General features: G+C 40.0%; 1 protein-coding gene across 1 annotated transcript in view; it reads left to right on the forward strand.

The window, feature by feature from the left end:
* Positions 1-6,385: 6,385 nt before the first annotated feature.
* Positions 6,386-19,977, forward strand: part of ada (adenosine deaminase) — a 147,319-nt gene continuing 133,727 nt past the window's right edge. The window contains exon 1 of the mRNA XM_028812079.2: positions 6,386-6,528. Within this exon, the coding sequence (XP_028667912.1) occupies positions 6,481-6,528 (48 nt within the window). The 5' untranslated portion in view covers positions 6,386-6,480. The remainder of the gene's footprint in view (positions 6,529-19,977) is intronic.

Below are 19,977 nucleotides of genomic sequence, written 5' to 3' on the forward strand. Positions count from 1 at the left end.
GAAATACCAAAGGAGGGAGTCTACAACATTTGACTGCACTGCAGTCCAAAGAATCTTTAGCGCAATGCCACAGTATTCAAACCTTCTCAAGAATTTCAAAGTGAAAAGTAAAGGCCTTCTTCCTGACAGACTACGGTTGAGCATCCAGAAAATTGCAACAAGAAATACTGCAGTGAGTCCCCGTACCAGGGAAAATTCACCTGGAGGAGAACCCAATGCGGACTCAGAACATGTTGAACAGATTTGCAAAAAAGTCCATTAAACTGATATCTCATGCAAACTCTACTGCTTGACCTATGGCCAAAGCCTCCACTATGTCAGCACTTACACAACTTTTTTCCAGTTAATGATTAGCATTTGTATAGAAATTGTCACGCACAATATGGATTGTGCAGGGGACAGGCAATAGGCCCGATGAAGCGCAAATGAACAAAAGATGGAGATGTAGCACAAAGTACTAATGCTTTTCTCCCTTCCTTACCAGAAAAACTGAGGATTAAGGAACAGACCTTTCGGAAGTCCACCAGCATTTCATAGATGACTTCACTTCCGGAATATCACTCATCTGGGGCCTCATGTATAACGCCGTGCGTAACATGGCGTAAGCACAAAAGCGGGAATATGCGTACGCACAGAAAAATCCAGATGCAGGAATCTGTACGTACGCAAACTTTCACGTTCTTCCACTACATAAATCCCGATTAGCGTGAAAAGTAACGCACGTGCACGCGGTTTCTGTCCCGCCCCAACTCCTCCCAGAATTACGCCTCTTTGAATATGCAAATCAATATAAATAGCCTTCTGAGAAAAGACAATGGGAAAAGCACAGGGGAAAGTATAAGAATTTCAGCGAATACCAAGTGGAGGCAAAGGAAAAACGTACTATTTGTTGGTTTAAACAGTGGTATAATCAACAAAAGGAAGTTGATCGAGTGACATCGGAGAAACTCGAAAGCTCAAATTCACAAAGTCGCACAGTGCCCGAAATAAAAAAAGAAGTCACAGATCAAAGTCGGCGTGAAAAGGCTCCATCCATTAGCCCACTGTCTAAGTGTCATATGAAAGCTTATTAGGGTACAGAGAAAAAAAAAATAGGCACCCAGTGGGAAAAAAGCCTGAAATGTCAACTTTAATCTCAAAATTTCCACTTTAATCAAGTAGTTTATTTTGTCATTAAAGTAGAACATCATAAACTTCATCTTAAAATCGTTTATTTTACTAGTTTCTCAAGTAGCACGTTAAATGCTTTGTTCTGTATTTGATCTTCTATGTGCTGTTATGTGTGTGAATCACTACGTGCTTCCGTTCTTTCTCTTTCTCCAACAGGACACATAATCCATTGCATTCGTGATATTACAGAATAATTACTGAATAATTAAAATACTGAGATGTATACGTGCTATCTTTTTTGATATCTTTTTCATGATGATGGGAACATGGTGGCACAGTGCTTGTTCATATCTCACGCAAGAGGCTTGCTGCGCCATGCGCGACCTTCAATGACATAATTAATCACAGCAGTACTGTCTCTTTCAAACGTACTAACCTCCAATTCCCGTCCTTACTTTTCTTTCTCCAAATAGCCAATCGCCACACAGTCAGCTATGTAATAGACGTGAAGCCATTTGTAAGCGTAGAACGCCGATTCTTCAAAACTTTTAAGGAACATTGAAATATCTTCGTAGTACATGTTTAATTATTCTATCCGTCTATCTTTCCAGTGTCGCGTCAGCACAAGAATACAACGCAATGCAGGAACAATCCTTGAACTAGCTAGCGCTGCGGCACCGTGTCCTCACGTGTTTAATTATTAACAATACAGATTATTTAAATGAAGTTAAAGTTTTATCTGTATAATATAATCAACATATTTTGCTGCATTTCATCTTAAAAATGAATACCGTTATCATATGTAAATACGCGCTTTATAAAGTGGTGCAGGTTGTGCAATATTATAAATGTAGTGCAAGTTTACAGTGAGGTGATTGTACTTATAAGTAAACAGTTCTACAAGGAGCACTTGATGGACTGATTGAGTGCGTTTAGAGTTCTTGGGATGAAACTTTTTCTAAACCGCGAAGTCCGTACTGGGAAGTCTCTAAAGCGTTTTGCCTTGGTTGAGTCAGCGTCTGCTTCATGCTGTATACCGATAATTCTCTTTCCGATCAGCTGCTGCTGTGATTCCCCACTCAGATACAGTGATATAAATACTCCGAGTGGTGCTGTGAGAGTAATATGGAAAAAGATGATCTGCTGTGGCAACCCTTAACGGGAGCAGCTGAAAGAAGAAGAAGATGCAGTGAGAGTAACAACGCTAAAGCAGTTATGGTATTTGGAATACTATGGCTATTCCCTGGCCCATTATATTGCTACAGGTTAATAACAATCAGATGCATTACACTAATAAACAATATGCAGTTAGTTTCAGTGTATTTATAAAGCCGCGTCAGGAATGTGGAGCTAAGAAAGAAAGGGTGACCATGCAGGAACAGTAGCACTGCTTTGACGCTGGGTGCCGCCAGTCTGCAAAACCGAGTGGAGAAATTGCGTACACCAAGGTATGAGTTACCGTGGAAATGTGCGTGGCTTTACGCCAAGTTTAGGTTTTATACATTGCGATTTGAGCGTGGAAACGGGAGTACGCAACATTTCTGTGCGTACGCACCATTTATACATGAGGCCCCTGGTGATGCTTCTGTCCTGCACTACTGAGTACACGGACGATTGATGTAGCAGTTCTTATATGAACGTTATTGTTATTACTTACTGCAAAATGGTCCGTGAACTTTTTGGTATTTGAAATTTCATTTTAGAAGCAAAAACAAAAAAAAAAAACGAAAATGAAAGGAATTTTCAGATTTTGATTTTTGATTAAAGAATAAAATGAGGAAAAATAAGGTATTTTTAATTCAGTGGTAACAAGTAGCAGTCATATACATAAAATGACACATACTTTTCTGGATTTATTTGTGATTCAAATAATGAAAGTGTAATAGCTCAAAAACAACAAAACAGACGCAGTTCCGTTGTCTGAAACCGGAAGTACTTCTTCTGTGCGATTTTTGATGACATGTGCGAACAGTCCTCCTCACAACACATCGACCGACAGCCTTGAAGTTACACTGGCATCAGCAGAGGATGGACCATTAAGTTGTTTTTTGGAACAGTAAAAGAGTGACAATCCGGGACGAGGACATCACTGCAGAAAAACTAAGTCGCGTTTTTCAGGTTAAAGTATAACTTTCCAAACCAGTCCATACACCAGTGACCAGTGTTGCTGCAAGTGGAGCGTTACCTGACCAGGTTGTTGACCTACAAAAACTTCTGGTTTAGACAAAATAAATAAAGGGCGTTTTCTCGTTCTCGTTTCTTGCATTTTTCTTTTCTGATGTGCGAAAGAACAAAAGGAAAAAAGTAATTGTTTTGCATTTTTTATTTTTTCCTTTTAAGTAGAGAAAAGCCAAGCAAAATGACACCTTTTATTGGCTAACTAGAAAGATTACAATATGCAAGCTTTCGAGGCAACTCAGGCCCCTTCTTCAGGCAAGATGTAATCAAATCAAATAAGTGTCTCTTTTTCTTTTTAAAATATTTTCTGAAATGAAATATCAAATACCAAAAAATACACAGACGATTAAAGATTTCAGTTTTGTTCACATATTAGAAACCTTTTCAAAGCCCAAAGAGCAAACTTTACATGCAAAGAACTTTTCACATAATGAAATGGCTCTTTTGTCAAACACTGGATCTACGAGGAACCACACAACCTAGTTAAGTTCCATTAAGGAGTCAGGATTTTTTAGACTGTAGGGATGGTGACGACAGGCTTAAATGACATGAGTTCAGACCAGATCCTCTCTAATGATGTTCTGATCGTTTGCACCTGGTTCTAATTTTGGGTATCTGGTATGTAGGGGTTTATTCACTTTTTAATTATTGAGAAATGTTGGGGTGAATTTACATTTTCCACAAGAAAAAAAATGCATTTATGTTTATTTAAATTATTCAATATACTAAAACATGTAAATGTATCTTGATGTTTGTTATATTATATCACTTCTATGTAAAGATACCGTGTACATGTTGATATGTCCACATATGTTAGAAAAGAAAAAAAAACATGTAATGTGGTGTACTTACTGTACTTTCTGACATAACTGTACATTCACAGTATGCCATAATATGACTTTCTTAATCTAATTCAGGGACCAGAGCCTATCCAGCTGTAGCAAAAAATATGGAGCTCAGTAAAAATCACATTCGCTTTTGCTTTATGAGCTTATCATAAAAATTTCAAATGTTTTTCCAAATATTATTTTACTGACACCTTTATCCAAAGTGATTTAAAAATTTTGAGATACAAATGGTTACATTTCTTTTTGTTTTTTTGCAGATGGATTGCAGGCAGATGAATTGACTTCCTCGTTGTTACACAACATCAGTAGCGGGATTTAAATGCACAACCTTGGCGCTTTAAGACTAAAGCCTTAACCACTACATCATAATGTCTGCCACAATTGGTTGCACTTCTTTTTCATTTTTTCTACTTTGAGCACAGGTAGGTGAATTGCTCATGGTGGGATCTGAACCTACAACCTCAGCATCTGAATGTCAATATCAATGTCAATTTATTTATATAGCACATTTAAAACAACATAGGAATGCTGTGGCCAAAGTGCTTTACAATAAAAGAAGAAAAAACATACAATTAACATAAATAACATCCATCCATTTTCCAACCCGCTGAATCCGAACACAGGGTCATGGGGGTCCGCTGGAGCCAATCCCAGCCAACACAGGGCAGGAAACAATCCTGGGCAGGGTGCCAACCCACTGCAGGACACACACAAACACTCCCACACACCAAGCACACACTAGGGCCAATTTAGAATCACCAATCCACCTAACCTGCATGTCTTTGGACTGTGGGAGGAAACCCACGCAGACACGGGGAGAACATGCAAACTCCACGCAGGGAGGACCCGGGAATTGAACCCAGGTCCCCCAACTGTGAGGCAGCAGCGCTACCCACTGCGCCACCGTGCCGCCCATAAATATCATAAATAGAAATAAAATAAACGAACATAAAAAAAATAAATAATAAATAGAAGTAAGACTACATAATCACAATTGAGTATTACTGAAGGTCACGGAAAGCAAGTGAATAGAAATGAGTCTTTAATCTCGTTTTGAATTGTAGTCGACTGCTTTACGTAATGAGGTAAAGAGTTCCACAGATGAGGTGACTCAGCTGCCCTGCTTAGTTTTAAACTTGGTACGAAATCCAAAGTCTTAATCACTATTCCACATCAACTGACACAATTGATTACATTTCTGTTTTGTTTTCTCTAATTGGTGCCAGCGCCATCTTAACGTACAGGCACAATGGAAACTGGGAGTGGGTCCCATGAGGTTTCTGATGCCCATGCATCGGCATACTATTTTGCCAATGATTGGAGCACATCCAGGTGAATTGACGTGCTCAGATCCCAAAATGTCAGTAGCGGGATTTGAACCCACAGCCATGCCACACTGTATAAGTCAGTGTGCACGTTCTGCAGCAATGGGCGTGACCCTGGATGGGTTGCCAGTAAACATGCAGGGCACATTCACACTGCACCTATTTGGATTTGCCAGTTAACCCAGTCTAAAAGTTGGAAAGCCCATGAAAACACGGGTGGAACGTTACATTATACAAAAGCAACTTCCGCGTGGGACTTGAACCCAGAACGTCGGATTACTGATGCGCCCCTGGAATAAACATTTGATTTACTATAATTGTATTTCAAGATAACAAAAAAAACAAACAAAAACGTTACATTAGGTGCAATAATTGGAAAAATATGAAGCTAGTCTCCCTTATCTAAGTGTATTTTGCACCACTCTTGTCAATAATAACTGCATTCTTTTAGGTCAAGTTCATTTCATGGACCCTCTGTTTTGACGTAGCCAGACCCCTGCACTGTACAGGAGATGTAAAGCGGTTGTGAAGAATAACGGAATAACGGAAAGCTTTTACACACAAAGAAAAGACACTTCAGACTTCAAGTGAAACAAGATAAAATTGTCGGCTTGCACAACGTCAGCGATCTAACCATATAACCGTATATACAAATGCATATGCAAATGACGCAACTTCAGCCTTCTCTATTTCAAAATGCTTTCGGGTAAGGAGAAACGGTGCAAACGATCAGCCTTTACGTATATTTTAAGTCCGTGCATTGCAATCGAACCCTCACCCTAAAGTCGATCGGCAGAGCCTAAGGTGCAGCTTCCAGGGTCAGCACGTTCACCCCCAGGGCCCCACGACTCTCCGACTGGAGGCAGGCTCACCCGTTTATTGATAGTCATGATCGACAGACGCAGGGGGCGGGGCTCCCTGACTGTGTTTTTAAGCGCACATCTTGCGGACAAGACGGTCATTTAAGAGATCGGTTTGTGTCTAGCGTTTTAGAAACTCTGGATTCTACCCACTTCATCATGGCCCAAAACTGCGACAGTAAAGCACCTGTGTTTAACAAGCCCAAGGTAAGAAAAGCTAAACAGGAAGTGTCACTAGAAAGTGGAGACGCGCCCCTTGGGGTGGGACAGCGAACAAAGTGTGTAAGCGCCACTCGAGCTGTCACAAAGGCAAAGGCGCGCTCACTCGAGCTGTTGCCCGCAGTGACAACGAGAGCGATCTCACAGCCCGAAGTTAACAGTAAAAGGGGCAAAGCGATTATTTGCTCGGAACTCGGTATTGGAAGCACGGAAGGATCCTTCTTGTTTTTTTTTCGTTTGTAATTCAGATGCGGGGAGATTAAAGTAGAATCGGTGAACAAGACCGTAAATAAACGATAAAAGCGATCCCGCAAGGGCCGATAGTGCCAGCTTGCAGTCGGCTTTTAGTGAGAGCAGCTTGTCCCGTAACCTCTGATGACCCCTCATAAGAATACAAGCTAAATATAAAACCGTTATATATGCGGTGATCTCCTGGATTCTCCCGCAGTTCGAATCGTATCGCTCAATTGTCATCAAGAATATTCCTAAAGTACTGAGAGGCGAAGATCTACACGAACGAACTGGGAATAGTTTATGTTAAAACACTTTCTTGAATTCTCATACAATACCTCGCGTTTTTAAAGTGGCTGTAACTATGGCAACAAGGCTCCAAGTATATGCGTTGATTTTCACAAAAGGTTTAAGGCACCTGCGGTCTGGAGAGTTTATTTGCTGTCGGTGAAAAGAAAAACAGTTTGTGGCGATTGCTCGTCTCTTCGCGCCGTGTACGGACTTTCCTGGATTGTTCTGAACGAATGGCAGTTACCACGGGGCCAGCATACTGCAGGGCAGACTTCCCGCAGAAGGTGCCGTTTGTCAAATGCACACATGCCCGCCTGGCTCCTCGAGCCACGTGTGCAAAGCGAAGACGATACTTCGAGCTTAGAGAGACAGGCTTATGACTGGAAAAGATGTGCCGAGGGAGCACGGAACCTTTTATTTTAAACTTTTAATGCCTGTAGTGAACGAACGAACGTAAGAAAGAAAGAAAGAAAGAAAGAAAGAAAGAAAGAAAGAAAGAAAGAAAGAAAGAAAGAAAGAAAGAAAGAAAGAAAGAAAGAAAGAAAGAAAGAAAGTTATGCCACTGGGAATGATAAATGCCTTGCATGGGACTGGAAGAAAGCACAACATGAGTGTTATTTTTATAATCAGTTTATTAATTTCATCCGATCTCAAATCGACTCTTCTACACTTCAACAAGTGATTTGTGTACGCATTGTCAAAGCGGGTGTTTACATCGGAATAAATCTCTTTTTCCATTCTTAATTATTTTTTTTCTTTCGTTATTTATTTTCTATACATGTAATCCTTAGTGTTTTTAATAATATTTTCATATGTTTAATAATTTTTCAGTAATAGTTTTTTTTGCGAACAGTGTAGTATGTTCTGTAGCCTGAGAAAAAGCCATGGGAAAGCAAATAACGTAATTTAGTAAACATCCGGAAATATACATATGTTTTATCTTATCAATATAACATTATTCGCTGCGGGGTCGCGAGGACCCCAACTTTATGTCAGCAGAAATTCCTTAAAGTCTGCTGTGCAACATCGTGGAGATCGCATCAGAAGTTTCGCCTTTTTAACGTCCCAAAAATAAACAGAGCATCTGCGTGCTGAGTTGATATTAATAACAATATACGAATAAGGTCTTTATTCCGCTGAAAGCTAAACAGTCTTTTCTGGAATTTTGTCTATTGTATCAATGAAGCATCACCGTAGCGTTGTCTTTATCAGGGTTACACCACCCTGGACTCCAACTTTTGCCCTTTGTAACCTGGAGCCTGGTTCTGAATGACTCTGAATCCGTGTGGGAACATCTGGAAAGGCCAACGAGCACAAATAATCAATTGCAACGCGAGCGCGTTTTAAATGCATAGATAAAAAAGAAAGCACAGCACATTTAAGCGGGTACTCTTTAAAAAGTTGAAGTGCCACGCCAGTTCTTCAGAGCGATGGCACAGGGGAACCCATTTTGGTCCCCCACCCCATCCAAAAAAAAAAAAAAAAAGGGACGGTTCCAGAAAGAACCTTTTAGTTACAAATAAAATATGAAAAGATAAGAGATTTGTGAAATGCCATGGGTTAGTCATTTACTGCATTCAATAACGCTGGATATGTTCAGGTTTTCTTTATCTGAGAGAATCCTACTAAACACACTGAAGATTTCTGTTTTGTCCACATATTAGGAACTTTTCCAAATCCCCTCATTACCAATTTAAAGAATCCATAGCGGAGAAGCCATACAACCCAGTATTTTTAAGAGTGTGGGTCCACCTAAACTGAAGCCTGGTGCCCCACTTGTGTAGGATCTGCGACATTACTGTTAGTGCCACGTTAGGACAAACATCTGAAATGTCAAATCAAGTTTTGTAACCTGTCCTACTATGCTTATTCAAAGGCAGTCCCTAGACTTGAATAAGTTGACCTCCTTTGTAAGTTACTTTGGATAAAAATATCTGCTAAGCAAAAAAAAAATAAATGCAATACCATCACACAATATTTTGTTTGTGATGATGTTAGAAAGTGGTGACGTGTGGTATGTTGATCAAACTTGCAAGTAGAATGGAAAAGAGACTGTGGAAGATTGTGGGTTCGCTTCCCGGTTCCTCCCTGTGTGGATAGCGCTTTGAGTACTGAGATAAGCGCTATATAAGTGTAATGAATTATTATTATTATTATTAATAAAAAAAAGAAATGTAACTAACTGTATGCCTTGGATGAAGGCGTCAGTCATATAAGTAATACTAAAAAGTAATGAAGCCCAGAGGTGCCCGGGGACAACTGAAGATTTTGCGCCCCCTCCTGTTTGCCAAAATGCAATGGGGAAGGGAAATTTGGTTCTTCCTGGATGCTGTGCCTGGGGACAGATGTCCCCCCTTGCCCCCCACTAGCTACGCCACTGAGTAAGTCCTGAGTCCACTTCTACTGCTTATCCAATTCCACATGTTGTTTTTTGGACAGCTGGGCGGTTGTTATTTATTGTTAATTTTAACGCACTTGTGAAGCTTCACACATTTCAAGAAGACCACCGATTTGAACACACCGACCCCAACGGATGTTACGAGCACAATTAAAAAACAAGGCCTTTGCTTCGGATAAAATGCAGCAGGAATGAGAGAGAAAGATTCGTTCTGCTATTTGATTATTATGTCGTGGACAAGAAAAACGCTTCAACTTTAAACGGTGATACAGTTCCACCAAATTTATAATATGCAAAATGTCACTGGAATGAATGTGGCAATGCAAGAAGCTCCATATTACACAGTGATGACCAAACTGCATTATGAAGCCTGAACCAGGAGACTTGCATGACAAGGATATACACAAATGAGGCACAAATCTGCGTCTTTATGTGCACTCGATATGGAAAGCGTAGTTTGTATCACAGTCCCCAACGTCTGCACTCAGTGAAGAGCACTTTCATAGGCTGCGGGCCCATATGGGCACCAAAAGTGTCTCACATGGGCCAAAGTATGGGTCTCATCAAATTGTGGACCCCATATGGACTACCCACAAGGGGCCCATATTTCAGCCCATAAGGGACATGTTTGCTGCACCGAGGGGCTTGCTACCTGGAATACAAAAATAAAATAAACTGAATTGAATCAACTTCATTGGCAATGAATCAGACTCCTTTTACTGGCAGGTCTCTTTTTTATTAGCTTACTAAATTTCCAAGACTAATAATTAAAGTAGACATAGTCATCTTTACGTCACAGGTTGTAGAACCTCGAGGCATTCATATTTGAGTGAAACAGATTCAAAACATTGCATTCATAATTTGCTGTTTTTTGTTTTGCTGTTCACTTTAGAACTGGAAATTGTCAGATTGCTTTGTTTTATTTGTTGTGCCAAGATCCCCCTCACCCACATAAAGCACAATAACAGTTTATCATCCCGGTCTAAGTTCAGTTTAGCAGCTTCATCAAGTATCAGTCACAGAAAACATCAGCAGTGCCTGCGGCTTTCCATCCGCCTGACATTAGCCAGGCTTTCTCATTTTCTCTTCAGTGATGCCAGTGTCTGCATCAGCTTCCTTTTCTATATTAGACTGCATGTCCTTTTAGATAAAAAAAATTATGGATCTAATCGACCAATCAAAAAAAAAAAAAAAAGAGAGAATCATAGCAGCAGTCAAGCAGTTGAAGCACAAACCCTGACACCTTTTAAAAAAGTAGGAGATACTGGGACAACGTGGCTATTAGCTAGCTAGAAGAGCTTCATGGACTGAATGGCCTCCTCTACCTTGGCAACTGTCTTTACACATTGCCGTACAAGCTAGTTTGTTTTTAATAAATGAACAAAACAGAAAGTGTAAAGCACAGTCCAATCGGTGATATAGTAAATACAGTAATATGGTGTTGTGTGCCAAACAATTTCATCAAACTGAACCCTGGCCCCTTTCTCTGTCTGCTTCAACAAGCTATACAGAAATCCAATTTATAAAATGAAAAAACAGAAAATCACCAGATATTGAAAAACAACAGACTTACATTTAAATGAGGATATGGATTAGTCTCTCTCATGTTGTGTTTTATATATATATATATATATCCATCCATCCATTTTCCAACCCGCTGAATCCGAACACAAGGTGACGGGGGTCTGCTGGAGCCAATCCCAGCCAACACAGGGCACAAGGCAGGAAACAATCCTGGGCAGGGTGCCAACCCACCGCAGGACATATATATATATATATATATATATATATATATATATATACTAGCAAAATACCCGCGCTTCGCAGCGGCGAAGTACTGCTTTAAAATTTTAAATAATAAACTGAGGGAAATTATACCAATAATTATTTGTTAAGGATCTCTTTGTATACCATGTTGTCAGTTCGCCCCTCCGGTTGTAATATGACCAAGTTGTGCGCTGAGCTTACTGTTGAGCATGCAACGTATAGTTGGCCATGTGAAAAGCAAATCAAGAACAGCAATACCGCGCCAGCTGCGGAGCTCAGCTTGGAGCGAAATGAAGTGAATGAAATGAGGTGAATGGGAGGGGAGATGATCACGTGACTCCAACACCCAACTTAACTCTCCATCCCTCCACAAACACACAAACACAGTCTCTCGGATCCCAACTCTCGTTTATATATATAGATAAATAGCAAAATATCCGCGCTTCGCAGCAGAGAAGTAGTGTGTTAAAGAGGTTATGAAAAAGAAAAGGAAACATTTTAAAAATAACGTAACATGATTGTCAATGTAATTGTGTTGTCATTGTTATGAGTGTTGCTGTCATATATATATATATATATATATATACATATATATAATATATGTGTATGTGTATATGTATATATATATGACAGCAACACTCATAACAATGACAACACAATTACATTGACAATCATGTTACGTTATTTTTAATATATACATACATACACATATATTTTATATATATATATATATATATATATATATATATATATATATATATATATATATATATATATATATATATATATATACATACATATACACACATACATGCAGTTTCAATAACATAGAAATCAATATAAACAACATTAACATCATTATCATATGAGAATATGAAGTAATATATAAGAAGCACATTTCATATAAATATAAATTATTAAACAGTAAAATCTTCTTCTGTAATTTGCTACCGTGGCTATTCGTTTGTCTGTCCAGGATTTTAAATCACCTGTAGCTCGCAAACCGTATCACCTATTGACTTGAAATCTGGTACACATATAGAACGTCACGTCTACTATCCGCTTTATGGGTGATGATTGTATTACTCTTTTTATCCATCCATCCATCCATCCATTTTCCAACCTGCTGAATCCAAACACAGGGTCACGGGGGTCTGCTGGAGCCAATCCCAGCCAACACAGGGCACAAGGCAGGAAACAATCCAGGGTTTTTATCTTTATTTTATTTTATTGTAGAATCAACTCCTATCTGCGCACACCAGGGCGGCCGTGGGCGGATGCGTATGGTGTATTCACTCCACGTTATCGTGCATTGCGCTGTCACTGGTATTTTGATAAAAGAATTTGAACAACATATAAGAAGCATATAAATTATTAAACAGTAAAACATTAACATTTAAGAAGTAACTTTACATTAAGTACTACTGCAGTGCCTTCGGGTATACCTCATTTTTTGTTTGCCCATTACATGCTTAAATGTATACATTTTTTGGTGCACCTACCCGAGAACACGCGACATATAACCGAGCGTGGGAGAAGCATGGATTTTAAACACGCGTTGAGTTCATCTGCTGGTCTCCCTCTTGAAATAACTGGTAATGTTTGACTAAAATCTACAGCGAGTAAAACGACATTACGTCCTATTTTTTTTTTTACAATCTCTGAGATCTTGCTTTTTTCGGTTCAAGGCTTCATAAGCTCTTTTATGTTCTATGGTGTACTTATCCCAACCCATCATCTTTGAATTTTGCAAGACTTTCGCCTTGTATGTAGATCGGGGTAATTACATTCATTGCATTCCTAGTCTGAATCACAATCTGATTGTATGGGTGGTTACCTGGCACTGTAGGGTTGCCACCCATCCTTTAAAATACGGAATCGTCCCGTATTTGAGAATGAAATTGCACGTCCCGTTTTGAATCAATACGAGACGGGATTTGTCCCGTATTTTTTTATCATTTTTTTTAAAGCAGCGTCTCATGCAAATCATCCCACACACATTTTATGAAGATGCCTCCTTTCCTACTTTTCATTGGGTAATACTTGATGTCATCATTTGTTTGATTGGTCTTTTTAACTGTCCAGTGAGGAGGGCGGGTCTTTTAAGTAGAGTCTGCAAACTGTTGACACTGGGATGTGGCACCCGCTGCAGTATGCGTCCCTTATTTTTTTGTATTAAAAGTGGTAACCCTACCTGGCAGGTAACACTTATGTTTGGTCATGAAGTCGTCTAAAATCCGCCACATGCCCTCTTTTAATTGTGAGAAGCAGATATATATAGCCAAATTCTCGCGCTTCGTTGCCGCGAAGTACTGCTTTTAATTTTTTAAGAAGAAAATAAAACCTTTTTAAACGGATCGAAAATATACCAATAACAATTTGTTAAGGATCTGTTTTTTTGTGAACCTCGCTTTTCACAGCTGTCCCGCTACGGCATGTGTTTCGTTTATTTGACAGTATGTAGATCGTGGTAATTAAATTCATGGCATTCGTTTTCTGAATCACAATCTGACTGTATGAATGGTTACCTGCCAGGTTACGCTTGTGGTTGGTCAGGAAGTCACCTTACATCCGCCACGTGCCCTCTTTCTGTTCCCAGAAGCTGATCATAGAATGGTTTTAATAGTTTACTTTCAAATAATGCAAAGAGTATGCGACACGTGTTTCTCCTTAATTCTAGGCTCATCAGGCATACACACTCACTGCATCCCCTCTCGAGAATCGAATATCGTCAGTGCCAGAGTTGAAGCCCCTAACGTTGCGGTCAGTAAGTGGGCTAACATCCGCCATGTGCCGTCTTTCAGTTGCGAGAAGCAGATCATAGAATGGTTGAAACTGTTGCCCCTAACGTTGCGCTACAGCGTGTGGTTCGTTTATACCTCTTGTCTTCTCATTAAACTTTTATCTCGCGAATATGTTATTGCAATCCGCAGCGGGAGCGTTTCTATAAACTTAATTTAAACTTACGTTTTACACCGTGCTTTGTTTCCCTTATGAACATGCTTGTATGCTTCACTCGCTCCCTTCTCAATTGTTTAATGAATTTTTTGTTCTTCGCTGTTTGCGGCTCCTCCTTCATTTGTCCCTACTGCGTTCACAGTCTTTTCACGTGATTACGTGGGAGGCGTGATGACGTGACACTCAACTCCTCCTCCCACGGCCATTGAGCTGCCGTCCATTACAGTATATTGTGAAAAAAGAGGTTCCAGTTATGACCATTACGCATAGAATTTCGAAATGAAACCTGCCTAACTTTTGTAAGTAAGCTGTAAGGAATGAGCCTGCCAAATTTCAGCCTTCCACCTACACTGGAAGTTGGAGAATTAGTGATGAGTGAGTCAGTCAGTCAGTGAGTGAGTGAATCAGTCAGTGAGGGCTTTGCCTTTTATTATTATTATTATATATATATATATATATATATATATATATATATATATATATATATATATATATATATATAAACTTGGGGGCTCTACCCGCTGCTTGCTTTGCTCACCAACCTCTGGGTTTGCTTAAACGAATATACAATTTAAAGAGATTGCTATTTTCATGGGAATTGTTATTATTTTCACTTTTACTTTAAAACTTCAGAAGAAACAATATTTGGAATTAACTTTTCTTCACGATCACATTGAATTTTGATTCCGTGTTTGGACTTACATTGTGACAATGCAACGTATAACGGCCCATGACTGAATATCGCTTCTTTCTCTCTAATAAATAAACCGTCTTTTTCGAATGTTTGTCCATGTGATTTGTTAATTGTCATAGCAAAAGCAATTCTCATGGGAAACTGTAAACGTTTTAATACAAATAGCATATCAAGATCTCCTTTGGTGTCTAATGTTATTTGCGGAATATGTACTACATTACCTTTCTTGTCACCTCTTAAAATTTAATATTATTTATTTAAAAATAATAAATTACCTTGTGCCCTGTGTTGGCTGGGATTGGCTCCAGCAGACCCCCGTGACCCTGTGTTCGGATTCAGCGGGTTGGAAAATGGATGGATGGATGGAAATTTATATTTATTATTTTATTTATTATATTTATTTTATATTTATTATTTTATATAATAGAGAGATAAACACATACACATACTGTGTATACATACATACATATTCTATATATAGGCTGTGTATTGTGCCCAACCCGGCACAGACTACATGGATGTACATGTAAAAGCACAAACAAGACTTTATTCTTCTTCACATGTGGGGAACTTCTACCCCATGAACTTCACAGGCACAACACAGTCCAGAACAACACTCCCTTCTGGCACCACCACTCTCTCCCGTCAAGCTTCATCCTCCTCCTCCTGACTCTGTCCACTGAGTGGTGGTTGCTGGCTCCTTTTATAGTCCCACCCGGAAGTGCTCCAGGTGCTTGATCACCTGTTTCCGGTTGCACTTCCAGGTGGGGCTGAAGACTCGTCCAGCCAGGCTCAGGGACTCATGCAGCGCCCCCTAGTGGCCACCCCAGATTCCAGCAGGGCTGTAGAGAACTCCATCTCTCATTGAGCCCAGAGAGAAGTCAGCCAGGTAGGCTGCCACCAAGTGTCCCAGGGGTTGCTCCCCCGGAACATACATCGGAGGAATGTCCCATCCAGGCATGGGACCCGGCCGTCCATCACAATCTGTATATACATAAAATCCAACATTTGTCTGTCTGTCTGCTTGTCTGTCCACTTTTTATGAGAGAACTACTTAACGGATTTAGATCTGTTTTTTTCTATAATTTGTTTGAACATTCCGGTTGATTTTGCGACTTCTCTGACAACGCTAAGTATCATAGTTTGTTTGTGGTACCAATTTATTTGCATGCATCCGAGAGACACGCAGTGGACCGAGAGAAGGGGGAGCGGGGCCTCGAGACATACCTTACCTCTGCTTAGCTAGTGAACGAGAGAACTACTTAACGAAGTATCATAGTTTGTCTGTGGTACCGATTTATTTACACACATCTGAGAGACACGCACCGGACCGAGGGAAGGAGCAGCGGGGCCTCGGGGCATACCTTACCTCTGCTTAGCTAGCAAACAAGAGAACTACTTAAAGGATTTAAATCAGTTTTTTTTTCTATAATTTGTTTGAACATTCCGGTTGATATTTGTGACTTCTCTCATTGCGCTAAGAATCATAGTTCGCTTGCAGGAGTGATATATTCGTGCTAATTGGAGAGAGAGGCTGTGGGCCAAGGGGAGGGGAAGCGTGACGTCAGGAGTAGGGAGCCGGATGGGGCCCTCCTCACTTACTCTTAGCTAGCGATACCTGTTTGTTGATTGATTTTTAAAGTTTGTCCTGTTTCACTACTACGTGGGCGAAGCCATGTGGGACGGCTAGTGTGTGTCTATATATGGGCAGCTGAGGGCTGTGCCCAGCTGGGATGTCAAGAAGGACCGGGAGAGGGACAATGCCTCCCCAGGACCATGAGAGGGCAGCCGCCCTGGTTTGTAAGGGGGCCACGGGAATTGAGCATGCAAGCTCAACCCTATAGGGGCCTGTGGCCACTGCCAGGGGGTGCCCTGAAGACTATGAAGCCCTGGACATCAGCACTTACGCCACACCCGGAGGTGCTGGTGGAAGGAATACCGGGGACACCCGGAGTGCTTCCGGGTGCTCATGCGTCACTTCCGCCACACTAGGAAGTGCCGCGGGAAACTCATTTGAGGGCACCTGGAGCATGTCCGGGTGGACATAAAAGGGGCCAGCTCCCTCCAGTCATCAGCTGGAGTCGGGTGGAAGAAGACGAGGCTCAGAGGAGAGGAGTGAAGGCGACCGCCCACAATTTGGGGTCTCTTACTCTCTTAAAAATAAAGGTGTCAAAGTGTTTCTTAAGAGTGATGCCATAGAGAAACCGTTTTTTGTTCCCAAAAAGAAAACATCCACATGAAGTTTCTAGTGCATTTGTTTAATTAGATCCATGATGATTTCTATAAGTCTGCATGTTCTCCTTGTGTCTGCATGGGTTTCCTCCGATGCAGACATTGGGAGGTAGACGCAATTCACCCAGGCAGTGGCAAAGCACAGAATTTAAACCCAAGTGGCCGGATCTGTGAGGTATCATCGATGAGTACACTTGTAATTTATATTTCATTTTTCCTTTTTATTACCAAGAATGTTTAATCAGGGTATGCCTTTTTAAACATGGCAGTTCACATTTGTGAGGGTTGGTACCTTCCTTGTGCCCGGTGGTACTGAGATATGCTGTGAATCCTCAAGGCCCTGCAGTTTGGAGAATGCTGTGTTAACGATTTATCTTATATTTAGACTGCAGAGTTCCCAAATAAATGCCCTCGCCACTTTGTTTTTATGTTTATAAGCTAATGAGACTACTAATCAACAGATGATGTCTTCATCTGTTGAAACCAAACCATAAAAATGAAAGCCAACTGTAACATCGGCCAGGCTATTGTGATTTTCCTCTTACACCTGCCACCTCCATCCATCCATTTGCTGCACCTGACTAATCACTTTCTAGAAGCATTTATTGTGATCAACCACAGAGGCCTAGGGGTTAGGAGGGCAATTTATAGTAGGATAAACTCACCCCACCGAGACACACACACACACACACACACACACACACACACACTGTCAATTGCTTAAAGAAATATTACTGAGGCCCCTTTATGTCAATGGCAATATTCCTTTAATATGACTATATGACTTACTGGGACTGCGACTGCTCTTTTTATCTTCAGCCAAGTCAGACGCTTTGTTTCTCTCTATTTATTTATACTGTATTAATCCCCGATGGGAAATTATCTTTTCGCATGACCTTTGGAGGTTAGAGCACAGGGTCAGCCATTGTACAGCTTGGTTATTCTGGTGTATATTTTTTGAGGGGTTTGTTTTGTCATAAAGTCACAAGCTTTAATATTTAGTTGGATTGTCTTTAACTTTGATTGCTACATGCATTCATCTTGGCCTTGTTTTGACGAGATTAGGCAACATCTCAACATTTATTTTTTTGTCCAGATGTACATATTCATTTCATTGAGATCTTGTAATTGATGATGTGAAAGTCGACCCAACTCTATAAATTCTTCTCCACCACATCCCAAAGACTCTAAATGGGAGTTAAGGTCAGGACTCTGTGGTGGCCATTTCATGTGTCAACGTGATTCTTCATGTGTCCTCTAAATCAGTGTTTCTCAACCTCAGTCCTGGGGACCCCCTGTGGCTGCAGCTTTTTGTTCCAACCAGATTTCTAATCAATGACAACACCTGATAGCACTGATCTCATTTAATTAGATGGTATTATTTTTCTGTTATTCAACATTCAGAAAAGCACTGCAGCATGATTTTTACATTTTTGAGACATTTAGAAATATTTCTGCTTTTGCTATTGATTTAAATGCTTAATTCTCTTTTGTTGATTTCATCATACTTTGCCCTTTCTCTGTGCAGTTTTTCCCCTTCGTTGTATCTTATTAATGAGAATTAAAAATGAGCAGAGCAGACACGCTGGCAAACAACACAGAATAAGCAAAGGCTGCAACTACTTTAGCATCAGATCCACTAATTAGTAAATAATGGATTAATTAAACAATTAGAACACCTAGGAAAGTAGAATGAAAATCAAGATGAAAATATTGTTAAAAAGAAAAAAATACATTATTCCCATATAACTTCTTGGTACATTTTTATATATTTTTCTTTTTAACCAAACTTAGTTTTCTATTTTTTATATTGTTCCCAAAACAAAGAACTTGGGAAATAACAGTTCACTTAATTAGCCCAGGAGTCCATTTAAAAACAGAAGCTGGTTGGAACAAAAACCTGCAGCCACAGTGGGTCCCCAGGACCGAGGTTGAGAAACACTGCTCTAAATCACTTTTTCACAATTTGATCCTAATGAATCTTGGCGTTGAAGTCCTGGAAATATACCTGTGACATCAAGGAAGAAAAAAATGTGTTATGATGAGATAACCTGGTCATTCAGTAGATTCAGGAGCTCAGCTGACTTCATGGTATTACTGGAGAAAATTGCTGAGTCTCCTAAGCTGAGAAGAACTGAAGCAAGCCTTAGATCTTAACACTACCTACAGATGCCTGTAATGTGGACACTATGAAGGGTCCATCTTCTTCATGATGTGCTTCCTTTCTTATCCTGATACATCCATCACTCTGGAATGGGCTAAATTTCGATTCCTCAGACCACTTGCTCCACAGTCCAGTCTGTATGCTCCTTAGCAAGCTGAAATCCTTTTTTCTGATTAGTCTCACTAACAATTTGGTTTTCTTGTGGCAACACAGCAGTTTAGCCCCAGTCCAGTAAGATCTCATTGCAGTGTGCGTGTGGAAATGCTCTCTCTTTCACAACTTAACATTTGACTTCAGCAAGTGGTTTAGTAATCTCCAGTCACAATCACTTTTTTACCACCATGATGTTGATGGTTCACCACTATCTTTCCAGATTTTAATAATGCAATGGACAGTTCTTAACAGAATTACATTAATTTCAGGAATCTTCCTAGTTGTTTCCTTTGCGTGACACAAGCCAATAATTTACACTTTCTAAAACTCTGTAACATCTATCTATCTATCTATCTATCTATCTATCTATCTATCTATCTATCTATCTATCTATCTATCTATCTATCTATCTATCTATCTATCTATCTATCTATCTATCTATCTATCTATCTATCTATCTACATGGACAAGACCCAGCAGTTGTGAAGTAATTTCTAAACATAATTAAACATAATTCAGTTTCCACCTTTGGTGGTCCATCAAAGGACC

This window comes from Erpetoichthys calabaricus, chromosome 10, assembly GCF_900747795.2.
Source record: "Erpetoichthys calabaricus chromosome 10, fErpCal1.3, whole genome shotgun sequence".
NCBI classification, from domain to species: domain Eukaryota; kingdom Metazoa; phylum Chordata; class Cladistia; order Polypteriformes; family Polypteridae; genus Erpetoichthys; species Erpetoichthys calabaricus.